Below are 24420 nucleotides of genomic sequence, written 5' to 3'. Positions count from 1 at the left end.
CCGTGGCTCTGGGGCCGGATTTTCAGAGGGGCTGGGACTGGAAGTGAGCCTGACACACCTCAGAACCGGGTGTGGTACTGCCAAGTTAAAGGCCCAGCTCCTCAGCTACTGTGAACAACCATCACTCCACTAAAATCAGAGCTACGGTGATTTACTGTAGCCGAGGAGCTGGCCCCACACTCAGCTGGTGCAAATCATCTTGTCTACACGTGACTGTTAAACTGGATAAAGTAGGGTGTGACTGGAAAGCAGATGAACTATTCCTGATTCACTCTTATTCCAGAATCAGAGTGCCTTCTTGCAGATTAGCTAAATCCACATCCAAAATGGATTTTGTTAGAACAGAACACTCTTAATCCAGAATAAGAGCGTCCACAGAGGGAGTGAATCAGGAATAACTCCCCTTGTAGCCACGCTCCCAGAATCTTGGCATGTGGGACAAACTACAGCAGCACTCAATGTATGGGCCATTGGTGGAAGGCAGACCCACTTCAAATACCCAGTCCTTTGCCAGTCCTCCCTCATCATCAGCCACAAACCTGGATGTCACAAGTGGCTCTATGTGGATGAGCAATTTTCCATTTGGGCCACAGCAGATGAGGATTATGTCCCATTCAGCAGTGAATAAGCAAGCCTGGCTTCTGGTTCTTTGCCCAAGACGGGGAAATCTAGTCCTCCCCTAGGAGGAGCCAGGGAATGGATGCAACACTGCAGTGGAGACAGACAGAGAGCAGAGCCACATGGTGTGCAAAATATTTATTTATACTCCAAAAAGGGTCAGACTTCAAATGCGGGTCCTGCCTCTTTCCCTCGGCCATCCCTGCCCCTCTCAGCATGAGGCACCAACGCATTGCTTGGGAAAGCTCCCAGCAATGCCTGCTGCCGTGGAGCGACTCCAGGAGGTGTTTCACACCAGCTATTGAAAGCTCTAGGGTGTGCAGGCTTTGGGACCTGGAGAGCCAAACTCGGGGTCACAGCTGAAACGAGTCTGGCTGGTCTCAAGCTCTGATTTGGCGCAGAAAAAATCTTGTTGGCACCAGAGTCCGTCATGTAAAAGAGCAATTTGTGTTGGGAGGCCCTGGCCCCTGCACAGTGGGTGGGTGCTCAAACTAACCCTGAACTGTGTGCCATGTGAGCTCTTAAAGGATTAAATAAGCCAGGGAGCACTGTAACTGCCCTTGGTACAGAGACCAGAGCTTGACATGGCTGTTTCCTAGGGATAAAGGAAAGATGGGCTCCCTCCTGACCTGCTTCCTGGCCTGTGGCTACACTGAGATTCCATCAGTCGCTGCACCCAACTGTATTGGCCCTATCTTCTGCAGAGTCAGGGGGCACCCGTGGCTGCTGCTGTCTGCCGGGTCTCTGCTGGCCATGGGCAAATGGAGTCCCCTCGCTACTCTCTACTGGGCCTGGAAGCAAGGAGCAGAGATTTCATGCAGGGAGCTTTTCCACCCTTACCGTGCTGCCCCCGCAGGGCTCTGCCATAAGGGACTGCACGGAGAATGGGGTGCAGGGATGGGGAGAAGCAGGAAAGGAGGAACAGAGGGCATGAGAGCGAGCGAGAGAACCACCTTCACAGGGGAGCAGTATTTTACTGGGGTCCCTGCTGTACTGGTGCTGCCCAAAGCAGAGTAGCTGGGCTGCCCCCGCCCCCAAGAGAGCTAAGGAGAAGTAGGGGCAGGGAAGAGGTAGGGGCAGGAAGACTGTACATTCAGTAGGGAGCATTGGCATACCCAGCCTGGCACAGGGGGGCCGGTCAGCCGATTCACTCCCACTCACGCTCACCCGGGGGGCACACTCATTCGCTCACACGCACGAGGGCGGAATAGCTTTCTGGCCGAGCTCGGCTGCGCAGGGAAGGAAGGGGGGTTGCCTCGGGATTTGCGAGTGGGCAGCGTTCCTTGTTTCCGTGTCACGCGTCTGTTGCCTCCCAGCCTCAGGCAGGGGCCGAGGAAGATCCAGTCCGGCATCCGGCTGAAATAACACACTGATAGAAGAAGTGTGTGGCTGGTAACAGGCAGGGCTCCGGCTGGGAGGTTGGCACCCGCATTGTCTGGGTTTTGGCACTTTCAGGGTGGGTGTGGAAGGCCGGGGGGATGCTATGGCGGAGGAGGGATATGTGTCCCCAGCAGGTCATAGGCGAATATGTTCCAGAAGACGGCGAAGACAAGGAAGGTGGCGTAGGAGAGCAGCACCACCCACCAGACACACTGGTCCTGCAGGTTCTCCTCGTAGCTGCGCAAGATGGTCAGCCCCATGCTGATGCCCACGATGGCGCCTGCCAGATGGGCCATGAAGCTGGGTTGGGGGCCAGAGGCCACCAGGGGTGGAGAGAAACGGAGCCATACGGCACGGCCCACCTCGGAGCTCACTGCAAGGGGGAGGACGAAGAGTGAGAATGTTCGCCACAACTCTGCTGAGGAGGCTATTGGCTAAGAGCCACCGCTGCCCTAGAGAGTCTTCCCTTCTCATGCCCCAGTCACCTCCCCTGCAAGTCTATCCCATAGAACCCTGCTGATCCCCAGCAATCCTGCCCACTGTGCCAGGCCTCCCTTCTCCCAGACGCAGACAGGGGGTTCCCGGTGGAAGGTTGTGCAATTCTTCACCATCAGCATCTGCGTATCAGTGGGGGTGACAAGCCATAGGAAGTGGTGGGCTCTCCATCCCTGCGAGTCCCTACACTGAGCCCAGATGCCTCTCTAAAAGAAATGCTCTAATTCAACTCATCCCTTAGCGGTGGTCATACAGGCCTATGGGGGTAACAACCACCTGCCCCTCCTTTTGGCACATGGGAAGGGGGTAACATGGGGTCCTGGCATGGAAGAGAGTGAGAGCTAGTTCAATCACAACGTACTGCACTTGGGAGCAGTCGCTTACGGAGTAAGGAAGATAATTCTCCCCAGGGATTCCTGCAGGGTTCCAGGCATCCGGTTTTGGACTGGAACGCCCTATTGAAAAGGGATCCTGGCAGCTCCGGTCAGCCCCATGGACCAGGCCATTAAAAGTCTGGTCGGTGACACAGTGGGGCTAAGGCAGGCTCCCTGCCTGCCCTGGCTCTGCTCAGCTCCCGGAGGCAGCTGGCTTGTCCCTGCGGCCCCTAGCTCTGTGCAGCTCCTGGGAACCACAGCCAATGGGAGCTGTGGGGGTGGCGCTTGCAGGCATGGGCAGCGCGCAGAGCCCCCTGGCCCCTCCACCTAGGGGCCACAGGGACATGCCACCACTTCCAGGAGCTGCACAGAGGCAGGGCAGGCAGGGAGCCTGCCTTAGCCCCACTGTGCCATCGACCAGGAGCTGCCTGAGGTAAGTACCGCCTGGCTGGAGCCTGCGCCCCGATCCCCCTCCCACACCCCAACTCCCTGCCTCAACCCAGAACCTCCTCTTGCACCCTGAACCCCTAATTTCTGGCCCCACCCCAGACCCCACCCCCCCAGCAAGATCCCTCACCCCTTCCTGCACTCCAACCCCCTGCCCCAGCCCTGCACTCTCTCCTGCACCCTAACTGCCTCCAAGAGTCCACACCACCAGCTGGAGCCCTCACCCCCTCCCACACCCCAAGCCCCTGCTCAAGCCCAGTAAAAGTGAGTGAGAGTAGGGGAGAGCAAGCGACAGCAGGAGTGGGGATGGAGTGAGCGGAGTCAGGGCCTCTGAAGGGGCGGGGCAGGGGCAGGGGCGGGGCCTCAGAGAAGAGGAGGGGCAAGGTGTGCCCTTTTGTGCGATTAGAAAGTTGGCAACCCTATTGGGTGAGGTTCTCTGGCTTGCGTGAGACCGGCAACTGGACTAGGTGATTAGATTGGTCCCTTCTGCCCTTGAAATCTCAAGACACCACAGTGCTGCCAGCAGCCTCACCCAGCTAGGCTCCCACAGGCCCTGCTCTCCACTGCCTGACCACATCTGACATGTACTTACTGCACACCAGAGCCAGGACCATCCGGAGCAGCTTGTATGGGCAACGCATCCCCGCCCAGTTCTGTGGACAGAGACCCCAAGTTACGGTGGCATGAGAGCTGTGGTCTGGGATCCCCTTTGGACCATTTCAAAGTGGGGAGGGACCTGAGGGTGGCCGGCCAGGCTGTTGCTCATCATTCAAAATGGCAGCGGGAGTGAGTGGCGCTCCGTGTGCACAGGGAGCCCACCGCCTGCCCACAGCCGCATCCCATGGAACAAGACATGGTGGCCAGAGCCGGCTTACAGGACCTGGAAAGCAGGGGGCCTGTGCTGGGCCCATCAATGGGCATAAGCACAGAGATAGGACAGCCTGCGGGAGGCAGATACCCCACACTGAGCCTACCAGAGCTGCCCAGCTGTCACTGGTAATGACAGAGGCAGAGGCAAAGGCTTCTCCGGGTAACTATCAGACCTCTCCCACTCAGCATTGCCCCCCCTGCCAGTGCAATGCCCCAGTTGGTGCTGGACAGGAGATCAGGAATGAACCGGTCCCTCCTGCAGTGCTAGTCCCCCAGCTGGTTATGTATCAAAAGACACAGACCAAAGCTGTTTGTTGGAACGTGAGCAGAATGGCGACTTACAGTAACCCTGCAGGCCCAGACACACCCCTGGCCTGCCATGCTACTCTCCCCAGTACCTGGCCAAATCCCCTCTAGCCTCGTCTCACTGGGGGCTCCTGGCCCAGGGACATCCTCTCTGCTGCCTGTGACCCTAAGGGACACCAGATCTCCAGTGCCAGGGAGGAGAAGCAGATCAGCGACCTCTCAGTCTGTCCTTCCCCAGGGCTGGCCTGGCTGCAGAGCCAGGTACCTACCATGACAACGTTGGCCAGGTGAGCGGAGCAGAGGGCGTAGACACCCCCCGAGCCTCCGACCAGAGGGGCCCTCATGTCTGTGATGGAGACAGTCAGGGAGCCTGCGGGGGAGAGAGGAAAGGGGGTTACAGAGTGGGGGAGAGAGGATCACCCTAGGCAGGACTAGACCCCTCTCCTGACGAAGGAAGATGTGGGGGGGCAGGGCAAACAGGTGCTCCGGGGCGTCAGTCGTTCACTTGCTCAGCATCCAATTTGAATGGGAGGTTTCCATACTCGGGCTTTTCCTCTCCATCTGCCCACGTGACAAACTCAGTTACACACGCTCCACCTATCTCCCCCACCCCCTGCCCCAGCGCACTCACCCCTCACACGGCACGGTAACTCTCGGCACAGCCAGCACACCACCACCCAGAACACACAGCACTCACCCCCGGAGCCCACACTCCACACGCACCCCATAGGCCCCAACCGCATCCCAGGAGCTCACACCTCGCAGCACACGTGCCACACCTTACCCAGGCCATATATACACACGGGCTAACAAAACACACGCACCCCGCCTACAGTCGGCACACTCCACACCTTACCCAGGCCGTATATACCCACTGGCTAATACAACACACACACCCCACCTACAGTCAGCACACTCCACATCTTACCCATGCCGTATATACACGCTAGCTAAGACAACACACACACACCGCCTACAATAGGCACACTCCACATACTAGAAAGAAGTTACTGGACTTGACGCTGGTAGAACCATAGGATCATAGAAGATTAGGATTGGAAGAGACCTCAGAAGGTCATCTCGTCAAACCCTCTGCTCAAAAGGTAATAACAAAATGTTTTTTTAAGTACATCAGAAGCAGGAAGCCTGCTAAACAACCAGTGTGGCCCGTGGATGATCAAAATACAAAAGGAGCACTTAAAGACGATAAAGTCATCGCAGAGAAACTAAATGAATTCTTTGCTTCAGTCTTCACGGCTGAGGATGTTAGGGAGATTCCCAAACCTGAGCCATCTTTTGTGGGTGACTAATCTGAGGAATTGTCACAGACTGAAGTGTCACTAGAGGACGTTTTGGAATTAATTGAGAAACTTAACAGTAACCAGATGGCATTCACCCAAGAGTTCTGAAAGAACTCAAATGTGAAATTGCAGAACTATTAACTATGGTTTGTAACCTGTCCTTTAAATCAGCTGCTGTACCCAATGACTGGAAGATAGCGAATGTAACGCCAATATTTAAGAAGGGCTCTAGAGGTGATCCTGGCTATTACAGACCGGTAAGTCTAACGTCAGTACCGGGCAAATTAGCTGAAACAATAGTAAAGAATAAAATTGTCAGACACATAGAAAAACATAAATTGTTGCGCAAAAGTCAACATGGTTTCTGTAAAGGGAGATCATGTCTTACTAATCTATTAGAGTTCTTTGAAGGGGTCAACAAACATGTGGACAAGGGGGATCCGATGGACATAGTGTACTTAGATTTCCAGAAAGCCTTTGACAAGGTCCCTCACCAAAGGCTCTTATGTAAATTAAGTTGTCATGGGAGAAGAGGGGAGATCCTTTCATGGACTGAGAACTGGTTAAAAGACAGGGAACAAAGGGTAGGAATAAATGGTAAATTTTCAGAATGGAGAGGGTAACTAGTGGTGTTCCCCAAGGGTAAGTCCTAGGAACAATCCTATTCAACCTATTCATAAATGATCTGGAGAAAGGGGTAAACAGTGGGGTGGTAAAGTTTGCAGGTGATACTAAACTGCTCAAGATAGTTAAGACCAAAGCAGACTGTGAAGAACTTCAAAAAGATCTCACAAAACAAAGTGATTGGGCAACAAAATGGCATATGAAATGTAATGTGGATAAATGTAAAGTAATGCACATTGGAAAAAATAACCCCAACTATACATACAATATGATGGGGGCTAATTTAGCTACAACTAATCAGGAAAAAGATCTTGGAGTCATCGTGGATAGTTCTCTGTAGATGTCCACACAGTGTGCAATGGCAGTCAAAAAAGCAAACAGGATGTTAGGAATCATTAAAAAAGGGATGGAGAATAAGATGGAGAATATCTTATTGCCCTTATATAAATCCATGATACACCCACATCTTGAATACTGCATACAGATGTGGTCCCATCATCTCAAAAAAGATATACTGGCATTAGAAAAGGTTCAGAAAAGGGAAACTAAAATGAATAGGGGTTTGGAATGGGTCCCATAGGAGGAGAGATTAAAGAGGCTAGGACTTTTCAGCTTGGAAAAGAGGAGACTAAGGGGGGATATGATAGAGGTCTATAAAATCATGAGTGGTGTGGAGAAAGTGAATAAGGAAAAGTTATTTACTTGTTCCCATAATATAAGAACTAGGGGCCACCAAATGAAATTAATGGGTAGCAGGTTTAAAACAAATAAAAGGAAATTCTTCTTCTCTCAGCGCACAGTCAACCTGTGGAACTCCTTGCCTGAGGAGCTTTGAAGGCTAGGACTATAACAAGGTTTAAAAGAGAACTGGATAAATTCATGGAGGTTAAGTCCAGGATGGGTAAGGAATGGTGTCCCTAGCCTCTGTTTGTCAGAGGGTGGAGATGGATGGCAGGAGAGAGATCACTTGATCATTACCTGTTAGGTTCACTCCCTCTGGGGCACCTGGCATTATCCCCCTTCAGGTAGTTGAAGGCTGCTATCAAATCCCCCCCTCACTCTTCTCTTCTGCCAACTAAACAAGACCAGTTCCCTCAGCCTCCCCTCATAAGTCATGTGCCCCAGCCCCCTAATAATTTTCATTACCCTCCGCTGGACTCTCTCCAATTTGTCCACATACTTTCTGTAGTGGGGGGCCCAAAACTGGTCGTAATACTCCAGATGTGACCTCACCAGTGCCGAATAGAGGGGAATAATCACTTCCCTCGATCTCCTGGCAATGCTACTACTAATGCAGCCCAATATGCCGTTAGCCTTCTTGGCAACAAGGACACACTGCTGATTCATATTCAACTTCTCATCTACTGTAACTCCTAGGTCCTTTTCTGCAGAACTGCTGCTTAGCCAGTTGGTCCGCAGCCTGTAGCTGTGCATTGGGTTCTTCCGTTCTAAGTGCAGGACTCTGCACTTATCCTTGTTGAACCTCATCAGATTTCTTTTGGCCCAATCCTCCAATTTGACTAGGTCACTCTGGACCCTATCCCTACCCTCCAGTGTATCTACCTCTCCCCCCAGCTTAGTGTCATCCGTGAACTTGCTGAGGGTGCAAACCACCCCCCCATCCAGATCATTAATGAAGATGTTGAACAAAACCGGCTCCAGGATTGACCCCTGGGGCACTCCACTTGATACCAGTTGCCAACTAGACATCGAGCTGTTGATCACTACCCGTTGAGCCCGACAATCTAGCCAGCTTTCTATCCACCTTTCATTTATCCAATCCATACTACTTTAACTTGCTGGCAAGAATATTGTGGGAGACTATATCAAAAGCTTTGCTAAAGTCAAGGTACACCCAGCTGATTTGATACCTCAAAATACATGCAGTGCACAAGCATGCATTGGGCTGAATTCATCCCTGCTTGATCCCTGAAACCAACAGGGTTACACCAGGGATTAACTTGGCCCATTAGGATGACTGGTGGGCGACAGCCCCGCAGGGCTCTTCCTGGCTTTTTGTGCTGCTCTAGAAGGAGTGGAGGTTCAGAGTAGAGGAGGGACACAGCTCCCTGCACACCCCATCCACTGCTGCCCTGGACAGCCGTGCTGGAGCTGACTCCCCGAAGGACTTGGCAGAGCAATTCCATCTAAGGCCACTGGGCGTGGCAACAACAGGATCTGGGACTGCATCCTGCCAGGTGGGAGACAAGATCTCCCTGTCACACAGGGAAGAGGTGTTTGGGGAATGGAGCCCTGCCCCACACTGCACTGTGTGCTGCCTCTCCCAGCTACGCCACCATGGCTTTGCGGAAATCAGACAGCACTTCTCATGCTGCTCCCAGTGAACCGGGGAATGCCTATCACTATAGTATCTAGGTATCAGTTCTGGGGACTCAGGCTTCACCCAAAAGACTCCAGCAGCACAGTGCCCCCTGCAGCATTGATCTGGTACTGACTCAGGTAGCCAGAGCCGCCACCACCACTTCCTGCGCTCTTGGGTGGGCTTTCCCATCCACGACGAAGTCTAATGCGATCACAGCGCAAGGTGCTAGGGGGTTAGCGACAGTGGGGTGGGGGAAAAGTCTGGTTCCGATACTTCCCCAGGGCCCCCGCTCCCGTCTCCATGGATGCAGGACAGGCCACGGCAAAAACCATGGTGCGGGACTGCAAGAGAAACAGAGGTCCCTGAAATGAGGATGTCGGGGTGGCTGGGGATTCCACCCTCCACCCCGATGCCAGCTAGTTCCCACCTCACGGCCACACAAATCCACAGGTTTGAAACGAAGCTATTGCAAGAAGCTGGTGCGGGGACACTGAGCCCCTCAATTCTAGGTCACTGGTTCAAACCCAACTCAGCTATGAGCGAAAGTCAGGGTCATGTGAAGGCTATTTTGGAGTCTCAGTGCTGCTCCTGGGGGGCACAAACCCATCGTGCCTGGCCCCGATTTTCTCCCATTTTTGGCAGCAGAGGGGCCTTGCATGGAATGTGCTGTGGATCCTGGCCTTCCCTCCAGCCTCAGGTCCCTCCAGGTCAGGCTGGGCAGACCAGGGGAGTTGGCACTGCTCCTGCTACCTCTTCTGCAGCTGCAGAGTGAACGTGGTTTACAAGGGCATGGCCAATTTCCACCAGCTGAATATAAAACCCAAAGCTGGGGACCCTCCTGCATGTACTTCCCAGGGTAGCATCATCCGAGCTAGAGGAGAATCTCCATTCGCTGTGGGGCATGTGATGCAGAGCTGAGAAGTTCTGCTTCCATCCAATAGAGGGCAGCGGTATCACACACACAGGCACTTTACTACATGGCTGTCCTGGGCAGATGAGATGGGATAATAGCCCTTCCCCAGTGTCCCAGGGCTGGCTGCAGCTGCGTTCCCCCACAGCAGGGTTACAGTACAGGACTCCACTCTCCCCATGCACTCCAGATATCACAGGGACAATATCAAGACCCACTGGAGGAGCTCTGAACCCCTGTTAAAGGGAGCCAACCCACTGCAATCACTATCTGTGCCTGTGGAACCCAGATCTGGTTTACAGGAGAAGAAAATAGAGCCGTAGGAAGGGGACCTCTGGGAGCAAGTCAGTAACCAACTGAAGCTCAGCAGAGATCTGGGTCACCATCTCTACAAGCCCAACAAAGCCCAGCTCTCCTGGAAATTGCCCCTGAAGGGCAATCTTTCTCCCAGCCCTGCTGTCCTCAGCCATTTCAGTGGGGCTCCGCCTGACCTAAGGACACGTAATGTATCACGAGCAGCTCTAATTCTTTATCGATCTCAGCTGGCGGTGCTGACCCGCCTTCTGGGAATAAGGGAGATGGAAATGCAGAGCTCTGACAGCTTAGCGGGTGGGTGTGGGGAGAGCCCAGGAGCGGCCTGCACCGCCAGGGGGAAGAGGGGAAGGCGGAGAGAACATGGGAAGGGAAAGACAGGCCAAGAGAAGAGCAAAGGAGAAAAGAAGCTGGCGGGAGAAGACAGCGGTGAGCTCTCAGGCTGACTGCCACAGCGTAGGCACACACCTGGGCTTTTGCAGCCATCTCAGGAGGGGCCCAAGGGACAGCTGAGGACTCGGTTCTAGGAGGATACCATGGGAATAAGGAGGAGCTAACGGCTGGGTTGGCAGCGGGACGGGGTCTTGAATGAGCCTTCGCCGCCAGTGCAGGGGAAGGGAATTCCTGCAGGAGGCAGCCTCCAGCCAGGTGCTCCCCACCCACCTGCCAGCACTCCCGCCAGGTAGAGGAAGCTGATGCGTAAGATGCCATGGACCATCTCCAAGGGGACCCCAATCATCAGCTGAAGGAGGGCGTTGAATCCCAGCTGTTCCAGCCTAGACAGAGAGACAAGGAAACATTTATCCAGCAGTAACTCGGTACGGACTAGGCAAGCAGAGGGCGCTGGCCAGCTGCGCACACAGGGCAGGGGAGGGAGGGTACACGGTGCCCTGTGCAGGAAGGCAGCGGGTTAAACCCAGGGCCCAGGATGGATCAGGGAGTTTCTGGGAATAACAAATGCAAATTGAGACTGTGGCCCAACCCTTCCCTTCTGAAGGCTTTAGGATCCCATGCTGGCCTCATCACAGAGCAACTAGGCCCAACCGTGGGAGATGCTGGTGAGCACCTGAAATTCTCACTGGCTTCAGTGGGATACCTGCTGCCTCTCAAGAGCCTCCCTCCCCAGCCCAGCCAGTGTGCCAAAACCCTGAGCAGGGAGGGCCTCTGTACGGGGGGAAGGGAAGGCCGCTCTTCATGGCCCAGCTCTGCACATCTGCAGCACCTCGTCTCTTGGCACTTTATACACACCAATGAGTCCTTCCAGCACCCCCGCTTTACTGAGCAGGAGTCGAAACAGAGGGGCAGTGACTTGCCCAAGGGCACAGACTAAGCTAGTCGCAAATAAAACCTCCTGCCTCCCATGCTTCCTTGTGTAGCCCAGACCCTTCTCCTGCAAGCCTCGCTGTGATGGCTGCTCCCAGCCACACCTGTGGATATCCACCCAGGAGGGAACTGAATTGAGCCCACCTAACCTGGGCAGGATTGGAAACGGAGACCAAAAAGATCCCTCTTCCAAGATCCGCTCCCTGAGACAGTCCATCCCATTGCAGCTTGTGTAAACCCCACTTCCAACTGAATTTGTTTTCACTTGGAGCCTTGAGAGCCAGTGGCCACATTCACTCACTGAGCTGAGACCTCCCGGGACCGAGGGTGGAAGGTCTGAGATAGGAAGACCCGGCTGCAGCCTCCTGCCATGGGGCCTGTTCCCGGGAATGCCCTGGGTACATAGCAATGAGTCCTGGCCGAGCCCTGAAATGCCAGGCAGCCTCTAGGATCCCACTGACATTGGCATCGGGGATCTATTTCAAGATAACACCACCCCAGTGCTAAACGGGCGACGTTTCACCAAACAGCCTCCAATTAGAGGGCGGTCTGTTGTTAATCCCACCAATCAAGAGGCCATGATAAGCGTTAACTGCAGCTAATCCCACCAATCGGGGGAACGGGCTGCACTCCCGTGATCAGACCTTTGTCGTTCCTTTCAATGATAATTATTTGTATCATCCCTAATTGACATTCTTTGCTGTTACCACGCTGGTGAGCCCCACAAAGCCGTGGTCTCTGCGCTGAGAGCATCTATGAGGGAGGGAGATGGCTGTCATCCCCGTTAGACACTAGCTTGGGAAGGAGTCGAAGCCATGTCTCTCCCGCGCTGGGACACAGAGCCACGTAACAGAGCGGCTTGCTTTTCTGCTGCTATTCGTGGCCATTGCTGGCCGTTGGCCCCTTTGTGTGATCCCTCTTCCCCCTTACTCTGCCTTTGAGCATCAGTGTGTGTGGGTCTGGAGCCGTTCTCATGCAAAATGTATTGGGAGGGCCCCTGGGGTCCGGCCTATTCTGAGCCACTGGTCACTTGCTTCATTCTCCAGGCATTTGAGGTGAATGCTTGTGCCCTGACACAGATGGAGAAGGGGGAAAAGGAAGAGAAACCCGGCAACTTTGGCATGAAATACATTTAAACATGGATAATGCATCTGAGCTCACCCTCAATGTGCCCCAATTCTGGGCAGGCACAAGCAGGAGCCAGGTACAAGAGAGCACCTCCAAGTAGCTCACGAGGAACTTCAGTCCTGCGGAAAAGCTTTCCAGCCCTACGCTGTCACCTGCCACCTCTCATCTCTCGTGACAGTGCTTGGCCAGCATGCAAATACCTCAAGAATCGACAAGGTGTTTCCTACCCCATCATAGTCCCCCTTATCCTGCCTCCCACAGCAACATCATAAGGCTGGATTCATGACATCGCAGCTCTTTCCATGATGACAGACTGGGAGGTGAGCAACCTTGGGATTCGGTCTTGGTGCCAGGATTTAGCTGCCAGGACACAGCTTTTCTTTCACAAATCCTGACAGCTTGGATGTGGGGAGTAGTACCAGGGAACGGTTGGCAGAGGTGGAAGGGCCTGGACTGTCAGTAATGCTAGGCCACAGTGACTTTATCCCTTTTTCCTGTTGGGGAACTGTCTGCTCCACAAATCTGACCCTCTTCAATATAGTTTGATCAGCGTTGTGTGCGAATGAATTGCAGACGGTGGGCTGCTCACCCACTGTCCCAGCAACCATTTGATGCTAAAACTCTTGTGTATTTATAGGCTTTTCAGTGGGGCTCATTTCCATCCCAGTTGATGTGCTTACAAGTGTTAATGAATTAAGCCTCACAACTGTGATGCACCCTGTTTTACAGGTGGGGAAACTGAGGCACGGAGAGCCATTTGCCCCAAGGTCACATAGTGAGAAAATAGTAGAACCGGGACTAGAACCCAGGTCTTCTGACTCCAAGTCTTATCCACAACTGTATCCTTCCTTCCAAGTCACCTGGTATTGCTTTTGCTTCCTGATTGGATGACCTCCCCTTTATTATCTGCCTCTGCCCATAAGGAATGTCACTTCATCACAAGACAAATGTATTGAGTCAAGTCTTGACCACTGGCCCAAATTTGCTTTCTGTGAAATTCGACCAAACCAAACTGCCCGTCCAGGTATTCGAACAGCAAATCAGATCATTCTCCCAGCCCATTGCTTTGACCCTGCCACCCCTCTCTCTGCGTCCCTCCACTGGTTCCGCCTTCTCTATCGCCTCTAACATAAGTTTCTTGTCTTCACTTTCTAGATCCTTCATGTCCTAGCCCCACCCGACCTGTCCTCTCTCATTCTGCATCAGTAGGTCAACTCCCGCCCCCGCTCGGCCCAGGAACTCAGCCCCTCTGTCGCCCACTTCTTACATTTTCAAACAAGCACTTTTGTGCTTTCTCCCTTGCACTTGAGAGAAGCTCCCTGTGCACAGCTGCAAAGCCACGTCATTGTCCTCCTTCAAACCCCTCTTTCCAACTCTCCTTTGGCATGAGGCCTACAAAAAACTGGACAATGGTTGGGCTGCAGGTGCACTGAGATCACTGCCTACCATGGTGACTAGACTTGTCTCACTGTTCCGCCCCCATTTTTCTGTCCGTATCTGTCTGGCATCCCTTGTCTTTTACTTAGATTGCAAGCTGACTGTCTTTCTGTTCTGTCTGTACAGCACCTAGGACCGTGGGGTCCTCTGACAAGGGGGTTCTAGATGCTACGATCATACAAAGAGTAATAATAATTATCATAATTAATAACAAAGAAGGGCTGCAAACCCAATTGAGGCTAAATTCTAGTCCCCAAAATGTAACTGTCTCACTATTCATCCAGCTCAAATCCCCCTCCTGGAATCTGATGTCCTTTATTACCCACAAAGCAAGGCACCATGCTGGCAGCTGCAATACAAGGTACCGCCCACCCTGTGCCCTCTTAGGGGATGTCTACACTGCAGCTGGGAGCCTTCCTCCCTCCCAGCGTGGGTAGAGACAGACACATACTAACTTTGCTTGAGCTAGGCCTCTCCGACTAGCAGCACAGGTGATGTGGCATGGGGGAGGCTCCAGGCTGAGCCCAGGGGGTTGGGTGGCCAGCCCAGGCGGTTGGGTGGCCAGCCCAGGCCACCGCCTGTACAACAGTATCCACCCTGCTATTTTTAGTGTCCTACTCAAGCAGAGCTACCACGAGCCTGTCTCCCCAGCTGCCATGTAGACAGTGTAGACAGACCCCCAGCGGTACCTGAGCTCTGACCTGGAGGGACCACACGTACGGGGGAGAGGATAGGCCAGCCTCAAAGCCCATTCAGCCCTTGGCCTCTCTTCTGATACTGCCAGGGAGGCGCTGGGGGCTGTTGTGCACTAGGAACGCACTGAGACCCCCCCACCTCACTCCACGTAGGCCAACAAAAGGCCCATCGGGTGGGAATACCTTTCAGCCATTCCTGATCTGAGCTAGAGACAAGGAGGCAGCCTAGAGGTGACCGGTTCCCAGGAGCCATGCAGTGCCCCAGGAGTTAAATAAATGGTTCTAGTCTGCAGTTCAGAGCAAGCAGAGCGAGCTGTCGCCCATACCTCGACCTTAGCCATGATCTGCAGGCTCTGTGATCTCCGGGGGGGGAGATAGGAATTCATATGCCAAGTTCATCCAGCCCTGGGCTGGCCCACCCTGCTTCAGTGACAGTCCCCACCACCCCACCTGCTGCAGAGAGACAGGAACACAGTCTCTCCACACCAGCTGAGCTGGCTACCCGCAGGGGGCATGGGAGTGGTATGTCCTTACCCGACGTGCATGAACATGTAGGTGAAAAATCTCCAGGCCCGGGCTCGGTGCCCCGGGTGGTACACCAGCGGGCTCTTCATGTACTCTGGGTGGTAGGTCTGCAGGACCCACCGGTTCAGCCGGGCCCCGTAGCAGAGGAACACGATGATCTGCAGAAGGGAAGGGGCTAGTTGTCAGTTATAACCAGAAGGAATTCCCCGCCGCGATGCTAGGCCGAGCTGAGCCTGTGATAGCCCTGCCTGCTGCCAGGCTGGGTGACGCTGTGACATCCTCCTCCTGCCCTGGCTTTGGAGCTCAGCATCCCGCAGGAAGGTGCCCAGGGTGGATTATTTCCTTGGATCCCATGCAGGCGCCAGGGAGCCCTACCCCAGTGACTGGTTGCTAGGGCTCCCCTTCTCCCCCAGCAGATACAAGGGCAGGACAATGTGGCCCCCCGGAGCAGTCAGCATACCTGGGTCAGCGTGATGGCTGCCATGAAGATGGGCGGAGGGCAGGTGCGGTGCTGGTAGAAGTACCAGCGCCGGTCCATCTCGCAGGGCAGGATCTCATAGGCCACGTAGCGGACAAAGCGCTTGTAGAAGCCCAGGCCGGTCTCGTCCAGCAGCACGTCCCGGGGCAGGGCCCTCTGCCCATTGGCAATAGCTCGTTTGAAGCTACTGGAACGTTTACTGCTAATCTGCAAAGAGAGACTGTGAGGTACACAGCCCGCCCAGCTACTCCACTCCCAGCCCCTGCCAGCAGGGGTCAGCCCAGGGCAGGGATTCCTCGTCCCATTCCTTCCAGGTCCTGCCATCATCAGGGAAGCACTGTGACCCAGGCCTTCTCCATCCTCAGCTGAGGAGAGGGGGAGGAAGGGCTTTTGCTGGGGCCGTGGCGGGTTTGGGATTCTGAGCACACAGCAGGGACGGGGACAGCATGCCAATGCCTCTCTCTTGCCGGATCATTTCCTCGCTCGGCCAAGGCAATCAGGAATAATCTATGGAGAATTAAGGATTTCTTTCTGCATAGCCAGCGGTGCTGCCTGCTTTAGTCGAGAGCTCAGCAAAAAAGGGGGAAAATATTCTTTATTTTCCACCTCCCTGTTTGCTTCCCTCTTGGAGGCCTCTCACACGGGTCCTGAACCAGCAACTTAGGTCAGAGCGAAAGCCCGACCTCCCCGGTTGCAGCTGCTAGAACAGAATGGGGCAGCAGCCCTGGCTGCGCGGGAGCCCCTAGCTGTAAGCTGTCCCACCATCACCCTGGAGAAGGAGCTGTAGGAGCTCCCTGCAGCAGTCAGTGATAAGGGTGGCTCTCGATGGCGGAGTCACATGAGTTCCCCTCCTTTTGCTCACAACTGTCTTTTCCTCTCACCCAGTGTTGGCACCACATGGCCAGCCCTGGGGAGGCCTCCCGAGAACAGCAATCAGCGACACAAACCATCCCCACCATGTCTCAGTTCAGGGAGGGAGCGGCTCTGCTCCTGTGGCCCGTGCCATGCTGGGCCTCCCTGCTCAACAATGCTGGCTTGCGTGGAACAGCCTCTTGTCCCCTGGGAGCTGAGCTGAGACCTCCCCAATTCATTTAACACAGGCCAGCCAGCAGGGAGTGCTGACTTGGAGTTCCTTCTCCAGCACCCCAGCCCAGCTGCCCACAGTGGGCACTGGGCCGGCCTGAGGGATCCCACCAAATGGGCTTCATTCCATTCTGTGCAGCGGGCACCCTGGGAGAGTGGTGTCTTTGAGTCTCAGGGCCACGTTCAAGCCTGGCGTAAGCGGGGGCAGAGGGCATTGACATCAGCAGGAGCCGGGCTCGCTTACACCAGGGATGAATTTGCCCCATGGTCTCTAACACCGAACTAAACGGAGGGCTGGGTTTTGCACTTCCCCTCCCTAAAACTCCTGCCTTTGAGTGGCAGGTCCGTGCATATGAGCGATGCCCATCTGTCCTTCAGTTGCCACCCTGAGCCTGTCCTCTTGGGAGCTGCAGGATTAGAACTGCCAGGTGGGTTGATCCAGCTGCCATGTTTCCTGGGCAAAGCATTCCCCGGCCGCACACAGATCTACAGCACTTGCACAGCGCCTCAGGGCTGTTACTAGTACTCACGTTACTGACCAGGTCTACCAGCTCCTGATAGCAGATCTGCCCTTCATCGTTGCTCTGGGCCAGAGCCACCAGCATCTCCAGCTTGGCAGGATCCAGGGGCAGCTCATGGCTGTGCACCAGGCTGGCGAAGGTCTCTACACCAATGAAACCGGTGTTTTCTGGATCAAGCTGCAAAAGAAACCAGAGTCAGAGAACCCAAGGCCGAAGCGGGTCAGCTCCAAGCATTGGGAAGATGGCACTGCGGCTGGAGTAGATGGGAGCTTCCCTATACTAGGACTCTTACACTATTCCCTAAGGTCACTTCTTCTAGGAGAGACTGGCACTGGAGTAGCTGTCAACTTGTGGGGAGTGGAGTGGCTGGGCGCTGCCCACAGTCCTCACTCTGCTACAATGCCTGGCACAGTCATGGGGGGAGATTTTTAAAGCAAAGGATTTCAACAATGGGTTTTACTAACCCTGGAAACCCTCAGCCCAGCTGCTCTGTCTCTCTCACTCTCCCACATGAGTGCAGCCAAGGAAGTCTAGGACATGAACCAAGAGCTCCTGAGACTCAGTCCAGACCACAGAATCCTTCCACTCCATCCCTCCTACACAGCTCCTAAGATGGGAGAGTGGGCTCTGCTAAAGGCAGGAGAGAAAGTTATGGGGTGACTTGATCACAGTCTATAAAATGGGGCTAATGCTGCCCTGTCTCACTGGGCACACTCATTAACATGCACGGAGCTCAGGCAATTGGAGCTCTGGAAGGACAAAGAGAGGTAAGTCAGCATGTGCAGGAACCCCTAACCCTAGCACCTTTGTTTATGACACTCCTGCCTCTTCCTCCTTCACCAACAAGCCCCCGAATTCTTTGCAGGTCAACTTCCAGAAAGCAGAAGCTGCACGTAAAACGAGGGCCCTGGAAAAGGAGCAAAACTCACAGGCCTTCAAAAGGCTTGGGGAAGGGGGTTTAGGATGTTCTTCTCGCTCTACAAAGGACAATGTTCCCCAGGTGGGTGACCCCTTCAACCTGCCCTACATTTACTGGGAGAGCATGACTGGAATCAATAACCAGCTGTGATTACGGAGTTCAGAACCAAGGTGTCCAAACCCTGAGTCCTTTCAGAAACTTCCCAGATTCATACCGCAAGTCCCAGCAATTCCAGCTGCAGTATGAGCAACGGATCAACTCTGAAGACCTTGAACCTGAATCAGGACACGCAGCCCAATGTCGCCCCATTTCCCAACTTCTTCTGAGCTTCCCATGCAGTTTAAGAACACAAGAAAGGCCACACTGGGTCAGACCAATGGCCCATTTAGCCCAGGATCCTGTCTTCCAACAGCGGCCAATGCCAGATGCCCCAGAAGGAATGAACAGAACAGGACAGTTATCAAGTGATCCATGCTGTGTCGCCCATTCCATTTCAACGTGTCCACATCTGCACCCTCCTCTCAGCTCCAAACTCTTTGAGATGCAATGCCCCTTCGATGTGCAAATGGAGGGATTCTGATGGGCTGATGAGCGGGCCTTTTTCAAGTTCTCCTTTGCACTTCCCACCCTTTCCCTCACACTCCCATCTCCTGCTCCCACTTCAGAACAGGGAGCCAGACTCACACTGTTATTACACAGGTGAACAGAACCCTATCGAATTCCCCGAGCACCACCTTCAGCTCTTCCAGAAGTGTCACGTCCTCACTCACCCAGAGCAAAGCCACAGTCATGCTGGATTTACCAGGAAGGTTTGTATCCAATTTCCTCCTTGAAAAGTACTTTGAATAATGTGGGGGAAGGGCTAGTCTTTTAAAAAAAAAAAAAACCACGCTGGAAGGTCAAGAAGAAAAGTCAGAGTGTGGCTAAGGGCCCTGCCGAGGGCATGACAGAGGCTGGGTTCTGCCCCGGGGAGGCAAAGCCAGTAAAACAGAATTATTCTGCAAATAATATTGTCTCTGTCATCTTATTCTCCAGGGAACAAAATGCAAAACACAGAGCTCCCTGACAATGTCCTTGTGGAATGGGCAGGACGGAGAATGCTGTGGGACACGGACACGCTATTCTGGTTTGAGCTGAGGGAGACTGCAGCCTCTCCAGCCCAAAGAATCTACTGCTCCCTGGGGCTACTGACAGATCTAGTGGAGACTTCGCATCTCGCCCTGGAGGGCGCAGCAGCTGCAGAGAGGGCCCAATCCAGGGAAGGGGAAGGGACCCTCCTCCCCACAAGAACATGAGAAAGGGGATTACAAGGAGGGGGGATGCAGCATATGGCCAAATTAACCCTTTGGAGGCTGATCACAGCACCTAGACCTTGCTCTAGACAAGGAAAGCAAGTTACAAGCAGAGCTCTCTAGGGCAGAGGTTCTCAAACTGTGGCCCGCAGACCGAGCTCCACTCAGGTGGTCCACAGATAGTTCCCTCTAAGGTGCGCACCTGGGTGGCTGCACACAACAGAACAAAGGGCCAACCACCTAATTAGGAGCCACGCAGGCTCGACTTCACTAATTAGGTGCCTGGACCCTGGAGAAGATGCACGTGTAAGGTGAGGTGGGGACCTTGGGGGGAATGGGGGTAAGTGGGAGGGAGCAGTGGGGTGAGAAGAGGGGGCGGGGGGAATTTGGGACGTGCAGGGCTGTGGCAGCCAGAGAAAGAGGCGACTTTCCCCAGCTCCAGGCTGCTGTGGTGGGGGAGAGACCCCCCCCTCCTTCCCAGCCCCAGCTCAGGGGCTGCCGTGGCAGGGGAGAGAGGGCACATCCATCGCATTAGAAAGGTAAAACTACTGATATAAAAATATGAGTTGTGTGCTTTTCTTTGTAGAACAAAAAAATATTATTATAAAGATTTTTTTATATAGCGCTTTTATCCAATGCGCTTTACACTCGTTAGCTAACGGTGCAAACAACATTTGGAAAGGTCATTAAGTGGTCCGCCGAGACCCCCTGCAACTTTCAAGTGGTCTGTGAAAAAAAAAGGTTTGAGAACCACTGCTCTAGGGGTTACTGCCTCTCCACAGCGCTTGCTCCTGATCCTTCATGTGGCTGGCCATGTGCCCTGGGCTACATTTCCAGAGCCCAGTGAGCCTAGGACAGCTCTGCTGTAGGAGGGGTGGGGCAGTGCTCCAGGAAGCAGTCAGGAAGGGGCTGTGTGGGGGCAGTGTAGGACATTGCACCCCCACACACACAAAAAACCCATGTCGGGTACCAATTCCACTTTTACTTTCTCCTTGGAGCCCCCAGTTCCCTGCACACTGGGCCTAGCAGGGAACTGGGGGCTCCAAGGAAGCTGTGACACCCGTGTTCACTGAACAGCATCTCAGGTAGGCAACCCCCCAGCATAAGCAGCCACACCCAAGTGTGGGCTAATGGATAAATAGCTACGGTGCTGGACTGGGACTCAGGAAACTTGGGCTCTATTCCCAGCTCAGACACAGACTGGCTGGGTGGCCCTGCCCATGTCACTTCACCACTCAGTGCCTCCCTGTGCCTCCCCTTCTTTGTCTCTCTAGGTTGTAAGCTCTAGCACCTGTCTCTTACTATTGTACGTACAGCGCCTAGCGCACAGGGGCTCCCACCACACTTGTGGCCTGTAGGTATGACTATAATACATATACCAGGAATAATAATCCCTAGGGTACTTTCCAGTACCACTGGGTTTGGCCTCCAGTAAACGACCCACTTCCACCAGCCAGCCACTTGCCCCCTCTCCCTGGGTATGAAAGCTGGGCCTCCATTCAGCTCACTAGAGTCAATAGCTATTCACTTGCTCTTCCTATGGCCAATACCATTGCCATCGCTGCCCCCTAGCCCCACCGTGTACCACAGCAAATGCACATGCTCTCACCCGTGCACACCACACACAAATGCAGACCCAAGCACACACAAAACCCGTCTGCATGCACGCATTCACACTGCACATACATGCATGCCCTATGTGAATGCACACCCATCTACACGCATATATAGACACTACAGTATGTCCACACTTAGGATCACACACTTGTTCTGCATAGGCACACATACACACGGAGATGCACACATAGTATACCTCCACATCTCGTGTACACGCATGCCCACCGCACGTACACACGGAGATGCACACATACTATACCTCCAGATTCTCATGTACACGAACGCCCACCCACATGTACAGACGGAGATGCACACATACTATACCTCCACATCTCGTGTACACGCATGCCCACCGCACGTACACACGGAGATGCACACATACTATACCTCCAGATTCTCATGTACACGAATGCCCACCCACATGTACACACGGAGATGTACACATACTATACCACCACATCTCGTGTACACACATGCCCACCCACATGTACACACGGAGATGTACACATACTATACCTCCAGATTCTCATGTACACGAATGCCCACCCACATGTACAGACGGAGATGCACACATACTATACCTCCACATCTCGTGTACACACATGCCCACCCACACATACACATGGAGATGCACTGTATACACATGCCTCACACATATGTATACCTGTACGCACACGATACACACGATAAATATGTATGCCTGCAGCCTCCCCACCACACACGCACGTGCATGCACATAGTATACACAGGCACACACCCCATGGGAAGCACACCCACCCACCTGAATATGCACATAGGCATCTCATACACACAGTGCGCACTTAGAAGCACACACATACCCACATATGAGCATGCACACTTGCTCCATGCTTGCACAATACACACGGAGATGCACACCTACCATGCATGCACAAGTACATACATGCGCTCAAACACACACTTGCCCAGCTTCTCTCTTGCCTTGTGCATTTCAGTGCAAATTGGCCAGTCCATAACAGACCAAAGCAGCAGCAGCAAAGTCATTCCCCACTCAGTGGCCTGCTGAGACCCCATCTCCAGCCACACTCCAGCGCCTGTGGCCAGCACCCTCCCAGATCAAACGGTCATCACCGATGCTCATATCCCCTGCACCTAAGGCTGCAGCACCACAACTCCCACAGGGCACGAGGACTGGGAAGTTTATTCAACCTCTAGCTGCTGAGAAAGGTTGGACATGGAGGTGACAGGATCTGAAGCCAATGTCCTCCCCTAAGAAGCTCTCTAACCTTTGAACGATCATCTATAGGCCAGTGGTTCTCAGCCTATTTACCACTGTGGGCAGCATATGCAGCTCTCTGTGTGTTGTGTGGGCTGCATCCACACAATATATATACTGCCTGTATGGCCCTGAGGAGGTCACCTGGGCTACAGCTATGTGCTGATTGGGCTGCAAGTGGCCCACAGGCTGCAAGTTGAGAACCACTGCTCTAGGCTGACTGGCATTGCTGCTCCCCTTCCCCCAGGAGTGTAACAGGCCCAAGCTCTCTCCCTTTCCTTACAGAGATATTTAGACACATTTGTACCCCTCAACTCCTGGAGGTTCAGCTCAGATCCCACATCCGATTGCCAGTGAGATGCCTGGTAACCCAGCTCCCCCCTCCAACGAGGTTGTGGGACTTGCCCAAGGTTATGCAGTGAGTCATAGGGATAATTATTGAAACGGGAACTTGGAGTCTAAATTCCTAACTGAAATTAACGACCAATCTCCCCCACATCGGAATCCCTGGCAGTGCAGGGGACCGGCTAAAGAGACTGAATTTGGCTGCCAGAGTATATGAAGGGGTTCCAGCCGGGAAGCAATCAGAACAGAGTGCCGCTCGGTGCCACCAAGGGTTAATGTATTAGGGCCCAATCCTGCAACCAGAGCAGAGAGCTCAATGCAACACAGTGTTAACACATTAGGGCCCGATCCCGCAGTCAGACCACCATGTATTAATGCACTAGGGCCCAATCCTGTAGTCATGTCACAGGGCTCAGTGCCACCATGTGTTAATGAATTAGAGCTCAGTGTTTCCAGGTGCTGGACACCCCTCACCCACTCTTTGCCCAGTCTGAGGGCAGCTGCTGCTGCTCAGCGCTGCACTGAATCAGGTCCTTAGCCTCAAACTCTGAGCTAGAGAGCTCTGGGCTGGGATGAATGAGGAGGTCAGAAGTGAGAGGAGCTGCATGGTCACTGAGGCTGCTGGCTACAGCACGTATTTACCCCTCTGCTGCTCGAGCAGGTGCCCCGATCCAACACCCTTGGCAGCCGGTGGTTCAGGAGGTGCCCCCGGAGCTGGAATAGCAGGGTCACGGCAGGCCAGCTTCAGAGTGCCTCTGACAGAGCTGGGGGGGGGGATGCTTGGCTCTCACTAGTGTAAGCCGCCCCCTCGCTGCCAGCAGGCACCACATCCATGCTCACGAGCGCATCCGTTCTATTTCAGAGGCACGACAGAGACGGTGCTGGCTGAGGACACCAGGGCTCCCTGCCTGGACGCCACCAGGAGGGGAAGACAGACCCCAGAGGTGCACGTGGCCTGGTCTGCTCGAAGCCACGAGCTAACCACACGGCGTGGGGGGAACCCACCAGGGAGATACCAAGGGGATGGGCACAGAGCCGGGATGGCACATCTGCAGAGAGCCCCTGTTCCACCGCCCCCCCCATGGAAAGTTAGCCCCCTCCCCAGCCTGCATGCCAGAGCTGGGCTGGCACCCACCCCTTCCGAGCTGGAGAGGAGCAGCAGCCGCTGCCTTGGAAACCAGCACTCACCTGCTCCTGGATGAGCTGCAGCAAGGAGCTCCTATCCATATACCTGCCGGGGCTGGCTGGCTGCAGGGGCGGCCGGCTGCGGGGCTCATCGGAGGCACGAGGCGGCGCGGGGCGGGTTTGCTGCTCGCCTCCCAGGGCGCCGGGAGCGATGGCGGGGGGGGGGGGGGAGCCGCGCTGCAGCCGCCGAGCCAGCCAGCCAGCCCCGCGTCGCTGCGGAGCGATCGGAGAGCGAGCGCCGCTCCGCTCCCGCACAGCCGGGCTCCGGGGGCGGGTGCCAGCGAGAGGGGCTGCGGGAGACGCGGGGCCGGGAGCCAATGGCAGCCCAGAGGGGGCGGGGGCAGGGGGCAGCCGCGGAGCGCCGAGCCCACCGGAGCCGGGAGCGACGCTGCAGCCGCCTTTGGCGCTGGCGAGACACCTGCGGGCCCGGCCGCCGGGGAGCGCACGGGGCGGGGTGCGCGGCGGGCACGCAGCAAACGCCGGGCGGTCACCGGGATGCTCTGGGCACCTCCCCCCTGCATCCCGGGTGACACCCGGCCCGGGCGCAGCGCCCGCTGCCCCTGCATCCCGGGTGACACCCGGCCCGGGCGCAGCGCCCGCTGCCCCTGCATCCCGGGTGACACCCGGCCCGGGCGCAGCGCCCCCTGCCCCTGCATC

General features: G+C 54.7%; 1 protein-coding gene across 2 annotated transcripts; it reads right to left on the bottom strand.

The window, feature by feature from the left end:
- Nucleotides 1–748: 748 nt before the first annotated feature.
- RHBDL1 (rhomboid like 1) lies at nt 749–23903 on the bottom strand. Of its 2 annotated transcripts, none has more exons than XM_084641826.1 (8): nt 23767–23903; nt 17160–17327; nt 15529–15753; nt 15078–15226; nt 10624–10736; nt 4760–4860; nt 3907–3967; nt 749–2371 (listed from the first exon to the last, which is right to left on the bottom strand). In XM_084641826.1, exons 1-8 carry the CDS (start codon nt 23803–23805, stop codon nt 2100–2102), a joined length of 1128 nt encoding a protein of 375 aa, XP_084497952.1. In that variant the 5' UTR covers nt 23806–23903; the 3' UTR covers nt 749–2099. The 2 variants fall into 2 exon arrangements, with proteins under 2 accessions (XP_084497952.1, XP_084497953.1); XM_084641827.1 differs by having other exon boundaries at nt 17169–17327.
- Nucleotides 23904–24420: the final 517 nt, after the last annotated feature.

Source organism: Lepidochelys olivacea (genome assembly GCF_965140295.1).
Source record: "Lepidochelys olivacea isolate rLepOli2 genome assembly, chromosome: 10".
Lineage (NCBI taxonomy): Eukaryota > Metazoa > Chordata > Testudines > Cheloniidae > Lepidochelys > Lepidochelys olivacea.
This window is presented reverse-complemented; position numbering and strand designations above follow the sequence as displayed.

Excerpts from the sequence above, each read along its gene's own strand:
- RHBDL1 (XM_084641826.1), bottom strand. The coding sequence starts at position 23,805 with ATGGATAGGAGCTCCTTGCTGCAGCTCATCCAGGAGCAG. Across the intron at positions 17,328-23,766 it reads TGCAGCTCATCCAGGAGCAG|CTTGATCCAGAAAACACCGG; the intron begins GTGAGTGCTGGT and ends TTTCTTTTGCAG. Across the intron at positions 4,861-10,623 it reads CCTGGCGGGAGTGCTGGCAG|GCTCCCTGACTGTCTCCATC; the intron begins GTGGGTGGGGAG and ends TCTCCCCCGCAG.